General features: G+C 38.4%; 1 protein-coding gene across 2 annotated transcripts in view; it reads right to left on the minus strand.

Annotated features, from left to right (window-relative positions):
- Positions 1–3,569: 3,569 nt before the first annotated feature.
- Positions 3,570–16,226, minus strand: part of LOC140334363 (chondroitin sulfate proteoglycan 4-like) — a 30,392-nt gene continuing 17,735 nt past the window's right edge. For both annotated transcript variants that reach the window (XR_011921511.1, XM_072416698.1), the window contains 6 exons: positions 16,008–16,184; positions 14,622–14,820; positions 13,890–14,021; positions 13,054–13,226; positions 10,054–10,237; positions 3,570–9,137 (listed from right to left, as the gene is read on the minus strand). Coding sequence is in view for 1 of the 2 variants with exons in the window: in XM_072416698.1 (XP_072272799.1) it covers positions 7,090–9,137; positions 10,054–10,237; positions 13,054–13,226; positions 13,890–14,016 (2,532 nt within the window). In the remaining variant the exon portion in view is untranslated. The remainder of the gene's footprint in view (positions 9,138–10,053; positions 10,238–13,053; positions 13,227–13,889; positions 14,022–14,621; positions 14,821–16,007; positions 16,185–16,226) is intronic.

Below are 16,226 nucleotides of genomic sequence, written 5' to 3' on the forward strand. Positions count from 1 at the left end.
CCCCCTATGATAAATACAGCAATAAAAAAAGAGGAGTAGAACTTTCTAAAAATGGGGAACTAAAGAAAAAAGTGATAAAACAAATTCTCTGCTTTTTGAAAAAGTAGGAGGAGGGCCAACATATAATGAGACATGCCCTGAAGAATCAATTACTGCCATTGAAACACATGGACCTGGTTTTCCACTAGGGAAGGTTTCAGTGAATGTCAGATAATTAGATCTCTTGGAATCAGATATTAAAAATGAGATCAGTATATCCTAGCATTTTTTAGAGAGGACAGCATACAGGGACTGCAGCCGCTAGTGCATTATTGGAACGTGTTTTTTTTTTTTTTGCAGAAATGCATGCATAAGCACAACACACAAGATGTGTTAACTTTTTCATTTTTATAGGCGCAAACAGAAACAATTTGCCAGCTCTTTGCAGGGATGCACATTTTTTCTGCATTGGGTAGCCCATTTAACCTCCCTGGCGGTATGAATAATGAGTATTTTTAAATGTCAAAGCGGTACATGCCCAGCTGGCATCTGCATCCCCTGGCCTCTCATCCCCAAAGTTCACACGCCAGGCTGGCATCGCTGGAGGACGCTGCGGGCACCAGGTAATAAGCTTTAGAACTTCCTTGCAATTTCACCGCGAGTGTGGCTCGGGGGTACCGCTTTTGGTACTGAAAATTAACCCCGAGCCACACTCTGGAATACCGCCAGGGAGGTTAAACAAATAAGCCACCCTAATCCATTTTTGGACTTTTATCTTTCACAAGTATACCAAGCTGATAGGCGGCTCCATTCCTATTAAACCTGAAATTGGACAATTGTCAGCTTTACTGGGGTCTGTGATTTTGGCTAAGAAGGGGCTTCCATACTCCTATCCTTTTTTGCTGCTAGGACAACTATTCCTAGATTTTGGGCGGCACCTATGGTTCCAATACTACCTTAATGGGTAGCTGAGCTTTCCCATATACAGGATATGGAGGAACTTACCGCAAAACTTCATACTGGTCTTACTGCATATATGGAGACATAGGGTGGGGTCATCAAAGATCCACACATTCATTTACTTAAAGTGGACCTAAACTAAAATTTTTACCTTACTAATAGGGTAAAGTAAGAAATACCTTCTTTTTTTTTTTGTTGAGGAGGGGACGGGGGGGGGGGGTTACAACCTTAAAAAACCCTTTAAACCCTTCAAAAAAAAAGGGAGTAAAGACCCTCCCCTCTTGTTTTTTTTCGGCTGCAGAGACAAAGACAGAATGGGATCGCAGAGCCTTCCAGGAGGCTTCTGGCTTCTCCGGATTGGGCATGAGCAGAAGGAACTCTTTCAATGGGAAAAAATGCCAATCTCACACATGGGCAGTAAAATCGGCACTCCCCCCCCCATCTACCGCACGCTACGTCACCCATTCCCGCACCTGTGTAGTGTGAGATCGAGTGACATAGGCGGGAGAAAGAAGATGGCGGCGGCTGGTTCATCCCCTGCACCGGGACAAATGAAGATTCCAGGACAAGGCAGGACCTGATCTAGGAAAGGAGGGATTGAAGGCTCTGTGAAAGTAAAGGTGTTTTATTTTTTTTTTAAGTTTACTTACACTTTAGTATTATATATTTTTTTTGGTGTCGGAGTTTTGCTTGCACCTCCTGGGGGACATTTTTTCCCCTTCTCCCACTCTTTCAGTCTTCATTTCCTTCCTTCTTTGATTGCCATTTTACGCCAAATCCAGGCATATGAATTTGGATTTTCTTTGGTTATTTGTCATTGTCTATTACATGTTTCCCTCACTTAAACTAATATTATTTTGAAGCTGATTTCTTGGATATGAACATCATTGGTTTGTCTTTTATTTATTGTAATTGGTGCACTTACCTGCTTTGTTCCCTGAGATTTTTTGTTTTTCTATTCTGTATGTTATTGTAATTTTCTAATAAACTTTTATTATGAAAAAGAAGAAAGAAATGTTCTGCACTAACACAAAGCGTACCAACATGCATGACAACACACATACAATGCAGAGGGCCTGCTGATCTTCCTTCTTTTCTGAAGCACAGCACAATAGCTCAGGCAGCAGATGGTATCAGTTAACTTATTAGGACCGAAGTTGGTTTGGAAATGGAAGAATTTTACAGTCACACATCCAATAGGAACTTTGAGGTCAACTGATGCTGGGAGTGAGCAAAACGAAAACGTTACTAGGGCATGTAGAAGCCACATTCCTCCTATAATTACATTTCATTCCCCACACAAAGACTCAATTCAAGAAACAGATAATGAAAAAAGGAATTCCTGGGTGAATAAAATACATAAATTCAGTCATTTCGGTGTCATTTGTGAATATTAAAACCTGAAAAAAAACTGGATAGACCAACTGCCAACTCCAGACAGCACATATAAAGGTTGCGGAGCAGCACGTGGCAGAGCGTACACCCCGTCACTCCAGACGAAGGTTCACACCTATTTTCAGTTTTATTTGGAAACTCTGTGATCACAAGCCATTTTGCTGCATGGAAACACTTGTTACTGCGGTCATGTTAACTCTACATGGCTCTGAATGATGCAGACACCCTCACACCCTTAATCCTTGCATTGCTGGAGCATTTTTCTATTTAACTTTTTGTGCATGTACAATGCACATTTTGTTTACCACCTCATATCTCTAACCCTTTTGCAGCAGTAGTTTTTTTTGGTTTTCAGTTTGTTTTTTTACATTTTAGGCCTGAAGATAGGTCTGAGAGTATAGGGCAGTGACAGGTTCTCCGTATGAAGACATCTGGAGTCTTTTGGAGCCCTATGCTCGTTTCCTCATTTCCCTTAACTGAACAAGTACAGAAAAGTTTTCTTTCTTTCTTTGCTGTCACATGACAGCTGTGAATACAGAAGTGCTCCAGCACATGACTGGTTTGCTGAATGGTATAGGGTTAAAGCAAGTTTTCAGCAAAAATGGCCCTCAATGGAAACCTCTAAAGGACAGAAGCTGACAATTTTTTAGATCTACTCAGCTCCCCAACTGTTGGCTGCACATGGTTGTTTCTTGATTGTTGGGTGATCCAGCAAACCTGGAATGGATATCTTAAAAATTATTTGCTTTTAGTTGGAAAATGTTTTTAAACCATTCCAGGTTTGCTGGATCATCCAAGCTGTGCAACATCCTAGAAAAGAACACAGGGGGGTTGCCTTAACATTGTATAACATGCACGGTGTATGTAATGCAGAGATGTACAGCTTTATTTCTTTTTACATTTGCCTTTGCATGCACTAATTACCCTTCCCAAACAAAACTTAACATTTTAAAACATGAACATTATATAATAGGACTTCTGAAAGAGTTCTTTTTGAACCACTTATCATGTGACTTCTTATCCAACAAAGGGAATTGTACTATAATTGTTTTCTTGGTACACGTCTATCCAGCTCCAGTTGTGTGCTGCCATTACAGCATATTATTCCAATGACTCACAATCACAAGTTTTATTCCGCAGACATCTCCATATTTCATAAAGGCCGGCAGACTATCCTGGAAAATAAGACATGAGCGCCACCTGGTGTGCGCTAGAAGAAATGACAAACCACGATAGAGTTTTTTTCTTTATTTTATTGAGGACACTTAAAAAAATTACCAATATTCTGAATAAATAATTTAAGGCTAAAATAGTGTCAAGGCAGATTACAGCTGACATTGAAATAACTACAATTGACACATAACTACAATGAAGAATAATTCAGTAGAACATAATACATTCGCACCAGTACCAAGAAATGTCATGAATATGAACACCAAAAAAATAAAAGTATAAACTAAGCCAGGTACAAGGGGATGACAATGGGCTTAGTGGGTTGTGATGGTGGGGGAATCTCTAAAAGCCCATTTGCAGTGTGATAATGCATGTGAATTAATGCACATTAGCATGCATCATTTTAAAGGAACACATAAATAGGATATAACCCATGGGAGGATTTTAATGCACACCAACATGCTTAAAAGTGCACTACTCTTTTTTTTAAATGCAACTCATGGCAATGTATTAATATGCATCTTTGTGCCATTTATAATATATGGCATCGCATTGCACCTTTTATGTTGCTTTCCTCGCTGCTTGATATAGTACATTTGGTTCCCACAGCAAAACCTCCACATCTTCTACGATTTTATTTTGAAAACCTCTGCATATGTACACATTTTTTTCCTGGCAACCTTACATTAAACCATAATGTGTACTAAAATGATCAATAGTTATCAAATTGATATCGATATCAAACTTTGACCAGGATAACTGCTGTGAACCACTGAATCTGGTTGTATTTATTTATTTTTTTTACAACCACAAGCTAATGAAAGAACTTCTTGTTTTTAACTAGAACAACTGGCAGAGCTGTTAATATAGTAAGTGGCAGAGAGACTTTCCAATAGCTTCTGGAAGTCTTGTTAGTTAGCTGAATTCATACAATACTGGTATAAAGGGCGTGATGGAGAAAAGAAACTCCTTTGACTAATATAATGGGCTTTCCGTCAATGTTTAAAAAAATATTGATAAAAACGTCCTAGTAATTAAGAGATTTTTTACTAGATCTAATGTATGTTTTTAAAATGCTGACTATCATACAGTCACCTTTACTCATACCTCAGTCAGAACTCCATTACAGATTTCCCCTAAATTAGTGTTGAATCCAGGTAACAAAGGTTTTACCAGATGTGAATCTCAGCAACATGAAAAGTCGAGAGTTTAATAAATCTTCCCCAAGCTATTCTAAAAGACAAATAATAATAATAATTTAAAGCTAAAACAGTTTTAGGGCAGATTACATCTCACATCAAAATAAAATGAAATAAAGAATAAATCAGTAATAAAAATTACCATAATACATAATGGTTTTTGCACCAGTGCTATAAAAGGTCACTTGATTACAAGCACCATAAAACTGTAAAGCAGACCAGGTTCCAGGTGTGCATCGTGGGGAAACCTCTATGGGCCCATTTAAACCTCTGCAGTGTGATAATACCTATATATTAGTGCGCAATAATACGTGTTGGGTTAAGGAAGGCCATTCGTATGAGCTGCTAAAAGGCATGTGCTTAAAATCAGGCATAATCCTTTTTTTCTCCTTTAAGTCATGGCATTGCATTACTGTACAGGTACATTGCCTTAAGTACCTTGTTGCACCATTATTTTTTGAAGGATACGCAATGGACATTGCATGTTGTACCATAGCACACATGCATCTGTGAATACAGCCTATTAATCATATTGCCACTTTCCTTACTGCTAGAATTATTACATTGGGTGCCGAAAGTAAACTTCCAAACCTTAAAAGATCTCAAAAACATACACCACATTTTTTTTGGCCAACTCACATTAAACCATATAATAAAATAAAACTATCAAAAAAAAGATAGCCCATTCTAGTTGATCGTTATTGGCCAGGTTAAAGCAGACTTAAACTCAAATTTTTACTTTATTTAAATGGGTAGACAATCCTTTTATATAAAGTAAAAATATTGTTTTTTTTTATAACTGCAACAAAAAAATAGCATATCCGTATTGTACCGTGCTTGTTAAAAAAAAAAGACAACTAGAAGTGACTGATATGCTGCTGAGAGACATGAAGACTACCGACAAGTGCAGAATGTAGAAGTCAAAAATACAAAAAAAAAAATGGAATTTCCAGTGTCTATAACTGTCAGTCTGTCCTGACATGTTTACCAAGTGTGGAAGCAGCAAGCACAGTACAGGCTGAGGATTCATACATTTAAATCTTGGTTTACTTTTTCATAAATGGTCTGTAACCAACACATTGTTAGAAAAGGCAAAAGGTGTTACCCAAAAATTCATAAAGCCCTCTTAAAGAGGAGTTTTCCACTCAAAATTATACTTCCATATACTATACTCAAATTGCCATGTGCTGCTACTGTAGCGAGTCTACCTTCCATGTCTATACTGCACCTAAATGAGCAGCCTCTCCTGTTCCATCATTTTAAGGATCACCAAAACTAATCACTGGAAGACAAAAGCCATACCTTAAGATCTGTACAGACGTCTGATGGACGTCAGACAATCGTTGCTGGAAATTATCTTTCATGATCGTTTCCAGTGACAGTTGAACGACCGAGCACAGCACCTACAGCACTGTTCTTTTCTATGGAGCGGCGGTACAGACTGAATGGGAGCGCAGAGCCTCCTGATACCTATGTCACAAATCCCAGGAGGTTTCAGGCTTCTTCTGCAATAAACAAAAGCCAACATCTCGCATGCATAGTGAGATGGAATAATTAAAATTGAGGCCAGCTGTGGAGGGATCAGGGGCTCTACAGAAGTAAAGGTAAGTGTGATTTGTATATATACGCTTTAAGGAACCCCTCTCCAGCTCTGGAGAAATCAGAGTTCCATGGATCCACGGATCCCAGGCAGAAAATGCCTGATCTGAATACTGAACTAAAGATATATATAAAGATATATATTTGTGCATTTGTGCCTTTCCAATACGGTTTTTGTTTAGCCAATCAGTAGTTAAGGCTTAAAACACATGAAAATCATGCAATCAAATTACGATCATAAATAAATAAATTCTTGTCAGTAGTATATTTTTTTAGCTATCTGAAGAAAACTAAACACTAAAAATCCTTTTGTGAAAATTGAACACAAACATGTCAATAGTGGTATAACAATCTCATCAACGTGACACAAATTTTTATCAATGTGCAGTGTGTTACATTACTCAGTCATGAATAGTAGTCCAGTACCAGCACAGAGGTAGAAAAATTAATGGCTGTTAATCTAATGAACACACATACATAAGTAGTACACAGAAATCTCCTTTTCACAGCAAAGACAAATATCAAAGCTTGAAAAGTTTCAGAAGTCAGGCAGCTGGCACATATAAAAACTTATAGCTGATGTGCAATCTTATGGATCTTTTCTTTTAGTAGTCAAAAGTTATACAACACTTCTGCCTTCTTCCTCTTCTACTACAACAGTGACTGCCTTCTAGAAATGACATTGACTTGTGCACCTTGTGAATACAATAACCATTTTGGTAAATACCAAAAATATACATATTTATAAAATATATTAGTATAAAGATTATTTGAGCATTGTTCATTACACCCAGTATTGATTGTTCCGAAGGGTGGGATTTGTTTTTCGGCAATGCTGTATCATTTCCGGATCCATCTGCAACCAGATCTTTTGGTCAGAACCAAAAGATGGAGCAGAATTTGTAAGTAAATGGTCATGCCTGGGTGGAAACAGTGGGCTTGCAGAGCAATATTCTTTGGGCTTTAGTGGTGGGGTTAAGGGGGTTACAGTCACAGTTGGTATGGTGGTACTTCTCTCAGTGTATGGAGAAGGAACCTGAGGAACCATGCTGTAGGAGTGACTTCTGACATGCGGTGGAGCCTTTTTTGCCTTCCGTTTCCTAATAAGAAACCAAACAATGAAAATGATGGTCAGCAACAGAACACCAAGAATTACCAGAGGGATAATGATGGAAAGTGGATTGGATTGGCTAGGTTCTGCTTTCGGACCAACTGTAGGTTGTTTAATTGTGGTTTCTTTAACAGCAGGGCCTGTGGCTACAACATCTAAAGAAAGAGTTGACTCATATTCTTTTGGATTTCCCCATCGATTGCGATTGGCAAATCTCCTAATGGGAGCCTCTGTAATATTTCTGGTTAGCCAAGAACTGGTTGTCCTTTTCTCGTGGCTCAGGGTGGTGTATAATAAAGAAGTTGTGGTGATTGTAAAAGATTCCACAGTTGTTGAAGAATCCAAAAGTGTTGCATCATACGGAACCACAGAGTAAGTGAAGTACCCTAGAGCAGGAGGCACATTATCAGCTTTTAGCATAAAGGCAAAAGAGTCATTGATCATTTCCTGATCAGTCACATTGGCATCGACATCTAACAGTATTTGCCTAGCTTCAATGTCACCATGTGTGAACTTGTCAATGTCTTCATACAAGTCTTTTCCCGACATCTTTCTTCTTACAAGTTTACCACATGCTGGTGCATCAACAACATAGTATTCTGGGTCACTGCTGGTCAAATTGGCCAGTTCTGTTGCATTTAGGTCCCCAATTTTTAAAGTGTACTTTAAGCCTGTTGGGATTTTTAGCCCAACAGTAACATTTACTAGAGGCTTCACAGTGATGTTCAGAATTTGACCTGTGAGATTGCTTTCAGAGGTAAAGACAACCAATTCTAAACTGTCTTGAGATGAGTTAAAGTTGGTCATGTGGTATGTTACTCTTCCAGACTCTATTTCTTTCTGATCAAAGCTTGCAATAGGTGTGTCGTTACTTAAAATGCTGCCAAACCTGGGTGGCTGCACAATCTCAAAACTAATCACTGTGCTCGTTCCATCAGTGGTAGCTGCTAGATTGCTAGTTGTAATTGTTGTGAAGGTCTGTCCTTGGACTAGGACTAGATTTGTTTTGTTAACCAAAGTTATGGAAACTGGTATAACATCCAGATTAAACAGTTTATATAATGGTTTATGCTTGCCATCTGTCACACTGAAGTAGAAAACCCCTGACCTTGGGCTTCCATCTTGTACAAACCACAGGTCCCCCTTATTAATATCTGCTTGTGTGAAGAACTGAATTGATTCTTTTAGGTTGCCCAGTTTGGCCAAGAAGCCATTATTTGGTGCACTTATCACTGTGTATACTATATCTTCTGGAGGGTTATCCAGATCTTCAACGTTCAGGTTTTCGGGGCCAAATGCCACCATTTTTCCTTGCAGGAGTTTTAGCATAGGTTGTTTTGTTTTAAGTTCGGGTGGCTGATCGTTAACAGGTATTACAGTAATATTAAACATCTCCTCTACAACATCATTGTCTGGCTTTAGGGCAGATTTACTCTTCAAATTAAGCCATGTGGCAAAAGTGAAGTTATCAGTAGGTGACTCTGCTCCATTATGTGCATAGGTAATCCCAAATTTATTAACAATGTATTGGGAAAAGTTGGGTTTTTCTTTGGTGATATTTCGGTCTCCAACTATGATCACACCATGTTTGGGTAACGTGGTCACTTGGAACCAGACTTCGTACGCAGCCCGTTGGGATTCTGGCAGCCTGATTAGGAGGTTGGAGGCATCAAGCTTTGATTTGTCTATGTGAAGTTTTCCTCCCTCCAAAACAAAAGCACCTATAGAGAATAGAAAGTACACATACTAAAGCACTAGCTATTTTTAAAAGGTACAGTACTTAAATACAATCTTTGTGGATATCAAAAAACAGCTATTAGGAGCTCCAAGATTCCTTCTAACAGACACAGGGAAGGCTTGGGTAAGTGTATGTAGAGCTTTTGTTGAGTGCTATGCCCATACAACTTTCCCTACAAAGCTGAAATTTCCCTACCATATGGCCATGTTTTAGATTGTAAGTTCTGATATGATAACAATTATGTTCTAATAGTTTTTCATCAAAATGCCATCAATCAATAGCTTTCACATAAGAAAGCTGGTTAGAAAAGGAATGACTCAAGAATGTTTCATTTTGTTATATTGAATGAACCACCTCCTAAAGCAACGTTCATCTGCATACATTTCTAACTTTTGCCAGAGGAAGTGCAGGGATGGCACGAAATAAAAAGAATTCATCCAAATTGCTCTTTTTTCCTTAATACTTTTGTGAACGCCAGCCTCATCAATATACAAAACAGAAGTTAGCAAATGAAAATATTTGCAAATATTGTAAACTGATGTTGGGGGAGATCAGATTCTAGACACTGTCTAGGTCAACCTTTCTCGGGAACCCTTGAATTAGCTTTCAAATCTTAGGGAATCCCTACTATACCAGATTATTAGTGTGGTGTTCAATGGGAAGAATGCCTCTTACATTACAGTGTGAAGAATACCACCCTTACAGACAGACAAAAAGATCATTTGTGTCACTTAAATTGACCTGAGTTTACAAATTGCTCATTACTCAAGGAACCCCCAGCAACTTCTGGAAGAACCCTGGTAGAGAAACTCGGTCTAGATAGTTAAATGAATGGATGGAAAGCAGTTGGAGTAATGACTTTAAAATATGTGAAATATGACACATAAGAAAAATCTTACCAGTATTGGCAATGAGGCGGGTTGGCCTGTTGGGATCCTCAATCTCATAGGATATAGTGATGAAGAACTTCTGGTTTTCTAGAATGGCTGGAGGTGAGGAGATCGTAAAGGAGAAGGAGTCCTGTGTACTCCACACCAGAGCTTCTGTATCTTTATGTTCATACCAGATCATCCCCTCATCAACCTGTACAAGACATCAAAATCAACAATACTGTATGTTCCTATGACCATGGCTACTTTAAGCAGCTAGGACAGCACTACTAGGGTAAACCTGAAAACAGATGTAAAAGACAGAAATGAATGCAGATCTATAATCCTTAATGAACGAATAACTTCATTTTATATACAAGCAGTGCAAATACATAAACATGATTTAGTATAACCCTCTTGTATTTCCTCCACAGTGCTCAAACTGGGAGAAGCATTAGGAGGTAATCAGTCCATGTCTTGACAAGAATCATGCAGATAGGGGGCCACAATGACAGTTTAAAAATGAGCTGTTGTGTCAGTGTCCCGGCCATGGCAGATCCAGAATGTCCTGGGATCATAGGTAGTGGGTTAAACGATTCTGGCTATCAGGACATCTAGCAACAGACAGAAAAACTGGAGGGGGAATCTCTGGGTTGAAGTAATTATTGATGAAAGGGCTATACTACAACCTCCTAGATTGTAAGCTGTCCTGGGCTGGGTCCTCTTCTCCTCCTGTGTCACGGTCTGTATCTGTCGGTCATTTGCGACCCTTATTTAATGTACTGTGTAATATGTTGGTGCTATATAAATACTGTTTGATAATATTATTAATAAAATAAATACTACAACAGAACTGTTATTAATTGGCACTATACCCCATTCATAGAAATAACCAACATCCCATTCATAGTTTAGATCCAATGAAACAGAAGCACATGTTGTCTTCTCTACTAAAAACAGCCCAGAACTGAAAAAGAAATAAAAGTGTAGTGAAAATATATTTGTTAGTGTTTTATAGTGATGTAACCAATTCATGGATACTAAAAAGTAGTAAAATAACCATTGCAAGACATGATTAGGCAGTGATCTTTCTCCTAGGTATTTTGAAACATCAAACAACATTTGGATGACATTTAGTAGAAAATAAAAGTGTAATAATAGTAGAAGTAATAGGTCTTGCAAACATTTAAGAAAAAGAAAAAAACTGAAATCTAAGTTTTTGGACAAAAGGTTTTCAGGTAAATCTTTTATAAACTGCAACACGCAATACATTATCAATGTGAGTGCATGGAGCGACTGCACCATGCAATAAGTGAAACTACAAGGTAGCATTGTGTAAGTGATCATCTATATAAGATCAGTAAAAAGTATCCTACAAATGTAGTCAAATGGCAACATTCGCAAATCTAAGGTATTAAAAGTGGTAAAGTTAGGAAAAAGAGGAAGGGATGGTATTTTGTGGCTTTGTAAAAGGAGGTGCACTGGAATTTTTAATATGTGTGCTGGTATTCTGGTCCTGGCTATAAATGGGATGGATGATGGCCAGTTCTATGAATCAGGTATAGTGCCACCTTGTGAGAGTTATAAGATAGTACAATCCTTCATTAATGTAAATTGTCTAACAGTTCATCTATATCAGCATTCGTAAACCTTTTTACCATTGCAGAACCATTAAAATAAGGTTCATGTTTCCCCTGCTAAAATAATATGGGAAGCTGCCTCTCACACTGATGGTCAGTGTGATGAATTTGCCTCTTACTGCGGTGGTCTGAATTCAAGTCTTTTAGACAGGTAAAAAGATCATTAGGGTTGTATTTGTGGCATTAGACCCCAGGACTGTGCAGCCACCATTAATAGTAGGGAGGCCAGCCAGCCATAACTCAAGGAACCCATGGAACCCTGGTTGAGAATGGCCCTTCAATGTTCCTTCTCTTTTACCTAATTAGACATTTTTATCAAAGGTCGAAAGGAGTTTCTAAGTATGTGTTTATATAAAATTATCTACAGTGAAACATTCCCTAGTTAAATTTTACTAATATTATGTGATAATAAAATTATTAATATGCAATATTCTATCAAGAACTCACTCATACAAACATACAGTGAGCTGGAGACAAATATTTTTCCACACATGTTCTCTCCAATTGAAAATAATTTCCAGCCCTTGTTTACCTGTATGGCATAAACTGCAAATACCAGATGACTGTCCGCCTGCCCTAACACAGAATTAGACTTAAATAAGGAATAATTGAGAGCAGACAGGTTTATTACTGCAGAAGGGACAGGTGATGTCCCTGCTGCAATAAAATAAATTTATATGCCAGTTTACAATGTTTCCTGTAATGAACCTGTGCATGTAGTGTACGATGCTGGATATACCGGCATACTGCTGGCACCCAGGAATGAATGAACTACTGTGTGCATGCACAGGAATAATATCATTCCTGTCTGGACAAACAAGATAATTGAAGATCTGGAACCCAGAAGGCCAATTGTATTGAAAAAGTGTATTTTACTGCATAAACATCACCTGTTCCTTTTACAATAAACAACCTGCCTGCTCACAAACAATTCTTTTTTGTAATAATTAGGTTTATTTAACACTAGCTAGCAGCACGAGTTTACCTAACCTTAGTGGCAAGCACTTATCCCCTGAAAGAGTGAATGCCTATGGAGTTCCACCTGAAATTCCTGCAACAAAAGGCCAGAATTATTAAAGCTCTCCAAGGCTGGAGAAGATACACTTTTATCAGTGAAGCTGGGTGATCCAGCCAACCTGGACACATGTGTGTCTTTACAATGCATCCTATATTGTTCTGTAAAATCTGGATGATCCCTCTCTCTGTGAATACAGACCCCGTTGATCTCCCATATCATCAAGGCAAGGCACGGAACTAAAAATATCCAGGTAATCTGAGTGCATTGACAAAGGTCCAAACTCTTCTCTAGCTCCATGGTCTGATTTGTTCACAGATCTGATCTGCATTATTGAATGTCTTTAGTGGAAATGGCATAAAAACCTTTACTCACCATTGATTGGGTAAAGCTTGTCACTTCTGTTGTTGTATTTTCTAGTCCCAACTTTATGATTTGCCCATGCTTGGGAGGACTGGACACTTGGAATGTTATGGTCCTGTTATTCATGTCACTCTGGTCATTGGTTACAGATTTTAACACCTCGGGTGAAATAGCCCTGCGCATTCCTGGGTAATGAACAGATGTACATGATAAAGTACTGCAGTTAACAACAAAAGGGTAGTCAAGAATGAAAGCAGTAAACATCAGCAGCACAAAGCTAAAAACACAAAGGACCTCTAATTTAACCCCTTCAAAGCTTATTGAAGTTTAGATATCCAGACCAAATTCTGCAACATCTGTTAGCCTGTCTATAGATCTATGATATATTTGTTAGTTTCACAGTGAGGTCTAAGAACTGAAATGTGATCAGCTGTGCATTCCTAGTTCACTGCTGCAACATAAAAATAAAGTTATTATTGTGATCTGCTAACAGGTAGGCTTTTCTGATTCTGGTCGGCTGTGGGTGGAACAATAAACAGTAGCTGCACAACAATGTATACTCTATGCTACTGTTGGTTATGCCCAAAATCTTTTAGCCAACAACTTACCAAGAATCAACAGACATCTTAATATACATTTAAGCATAGGAACAAACACCTGTGTGGGCAAAGAGTTTGGGAGCTGAAGCCATTCAACTACCACCTATTAGCTGCAGGCATCCACAATATAAAGAATTATATAATGCTGTGGTCTGCCTTTTATACTCCACAACTGGGTCAGATTTCTATATTAGATTTGTATATCCAATAGAAATGTTGGGAGGGTTTTGATTTAGTTGAAGGACTTACCTGGAAATACACCAATGCCATTATTTTTTTCAAGACTGATAACCAGGGTTCTGGCGGTGATGCTGAATATTTGCCTAGGTGCGAAATTCAAGCCATCTGTAACCTGGAAGTTGAATCCTCCAGACATCGGACCTGAAAAAGAACCATCAAAGAACAAAGACATCAGAAGCAGTACAACACTGGCCTTTTAGGGGTTTGCATAGTCTACTGGGTGGTGATCACATGTAGACTGCAATGAACGGATTCTCCACCATCAAAAAGTAAAGACATGTGACATCACCAGATTGAGGGAAGAAATCAATGCACTTTAAGTCTATTTGTTCACACAGGTGGACAGAGGGTGAACAATGAAGAGGAAGAAGTTCTGCATAAAATAATATAATATTTGCTTTATTACCAAGTTAATGAAAACTGGTATGCAGTTCTAAATATCAGACTTTGCTCATTGAATGATGTAAGGACACTTACCCTCAGTATTCTACTGAGAAATTATTTTAGGTTGGTTGGAAAAAGCTATAGGTGGGTGGCATCCTCTGTAGTGTGACCCAACTACTAAGTAACCACCCCAAAACACCTGAGTGGTTAAAGAAAAGTGCCAGGTGGTGCACCAGGTTAAAGAAACTGTTTTCCTATAATGGTATATGCATGCATTGTGATATTAGCACCTTCATACTGCCCAGAACAGGTGGGTAGACAATGTGCTGAGATCTGACATGTAGAGAATCTACTTACCATTGTGTACAAACACCAGCTGGCCATCATTTATATGCTGCTGGGTGAAATTGAGAATGCTTCGATCTGGATGGGATTTGAGTGCCAGGTGACCATTGCTGGGTGGGGTGATGAAGAACACCAAATCAGCTGGGGATGTGTCCTTATCTTCAGCCAACAGATCATTAGAAGTCACTTCGGTGACAGAGCCAACCCAAACCTAAAAGATAATTACAATAGGCGCTTTGAAGCAAGGATCAATGATCAATCTTACAGAACTCAATCCAATGTACCCTACATACTATTGGAGTTTTGTCTTTGTACTAAGCCACTAAAATCTGTAAATGTCTACTCGTTTACTATCAGTACTAAAAAAGTGATATAATGAGGACTCTTCAAAAAGCACAAAGTAGCCCCTATATGATTGGAGAGTGGAAACCATGATAATAGGGGATGCAGTTAATATGCTAAAAGAGCAGAAAGTGTTCACCTATCAAGGTTACATAAGTATGAACTATTTTGGCCATAAAAGCAAGCTGTGCTATCAAAAGCAACCCCCATTCATGATACTAGTTCCAAATCAATAATGCAAAAGTCAGCTTAACAAAAAAGTCCTGTTCACTGAACTGTGCATGAAAATGTTAGTGTACTGTCTTGGCATGATTCCAATGTGAGATAAGAAGTTGGGCTCATATCATCCCAACATGGCCAATGAAGATAGCACCATGACACCATGGTTGCCTTAGCACTGCAGGGGGTCACTTTATCAGGTAAATGTGCTATAATGCAAAAATATGTTTGGCAAAACCATGGATAAAATCCTGTAACCCATTACAGCATATATTATCATGCTACTAACCCATTATGAAATGCTCAAGATGCTTCTTTCTGTTTGCAGCAGGTATATGGAGCCTGAAAAAAGTATTGCATACCTGATACTGGAGTTGGAATGAATGTTTGACAGCTCTAAATTTGCAGCACACCACAATGCATGGTATGTGTGATGCAATTCACTATACAAGTGCACTGAGGTGCAGGTATGTTGGCACAATTATTATTATTATTTTTATTACTAAACAGTATTTTTATAGCACCAATATATTACCCAGCACTGTACAATTCAATAAGGGTTGCAAATGACAGACAGATACAGACAGTGACACAGGAGGAGGAGACGACCCTGCCCCGAAGAGCTTACAATCTAAGATGTGGGACAGCAGCATACCATACACAGTGTTGCCACAGTTAATAAGTGTGAATGGACAATCCACGCATTATTCCTTCAATTTTAAACAAACCTGTGTGATACCCAACAAACATTTACAAGATTTAAAGCTCACGGGAAACACAAAATATGGAAAATTAAAGCAAAACTGGACCTGTTCATTATATACTTTACATACTTACACGAAATACGTTGTTGGCCGTTATGCCCGGGTATTCATCATTTATAGGTATTACAGTTACATATATGGACTGTGGGAGACTTTGCTTGGAAAGCTCTGTATCATTCAAAATGATTGTAAAATTATCCTGCAAGGTTTCACTGCCATCATTGATATAATAAATCAGCTCCTGTTCCACCTTAAAGAAAGAGAAAAGGAGACACATGATACAGGTCAAAAG

Source organism: Pyxicephalus adspersus, chromosome 6 (genome assembly GCF_032062135.1).
Source record: "Pyxicephalus adspersus chromosome 6, UCB_Pads_2.0, whole genome shotgun sequence".
Taxonomy (NCBI): Eukaryota; Metazoa; Chordata; class Amphibia; order Anura; family Pyxicephalidae; genus Pyxicephalus; species Pyxicephalus adspersus.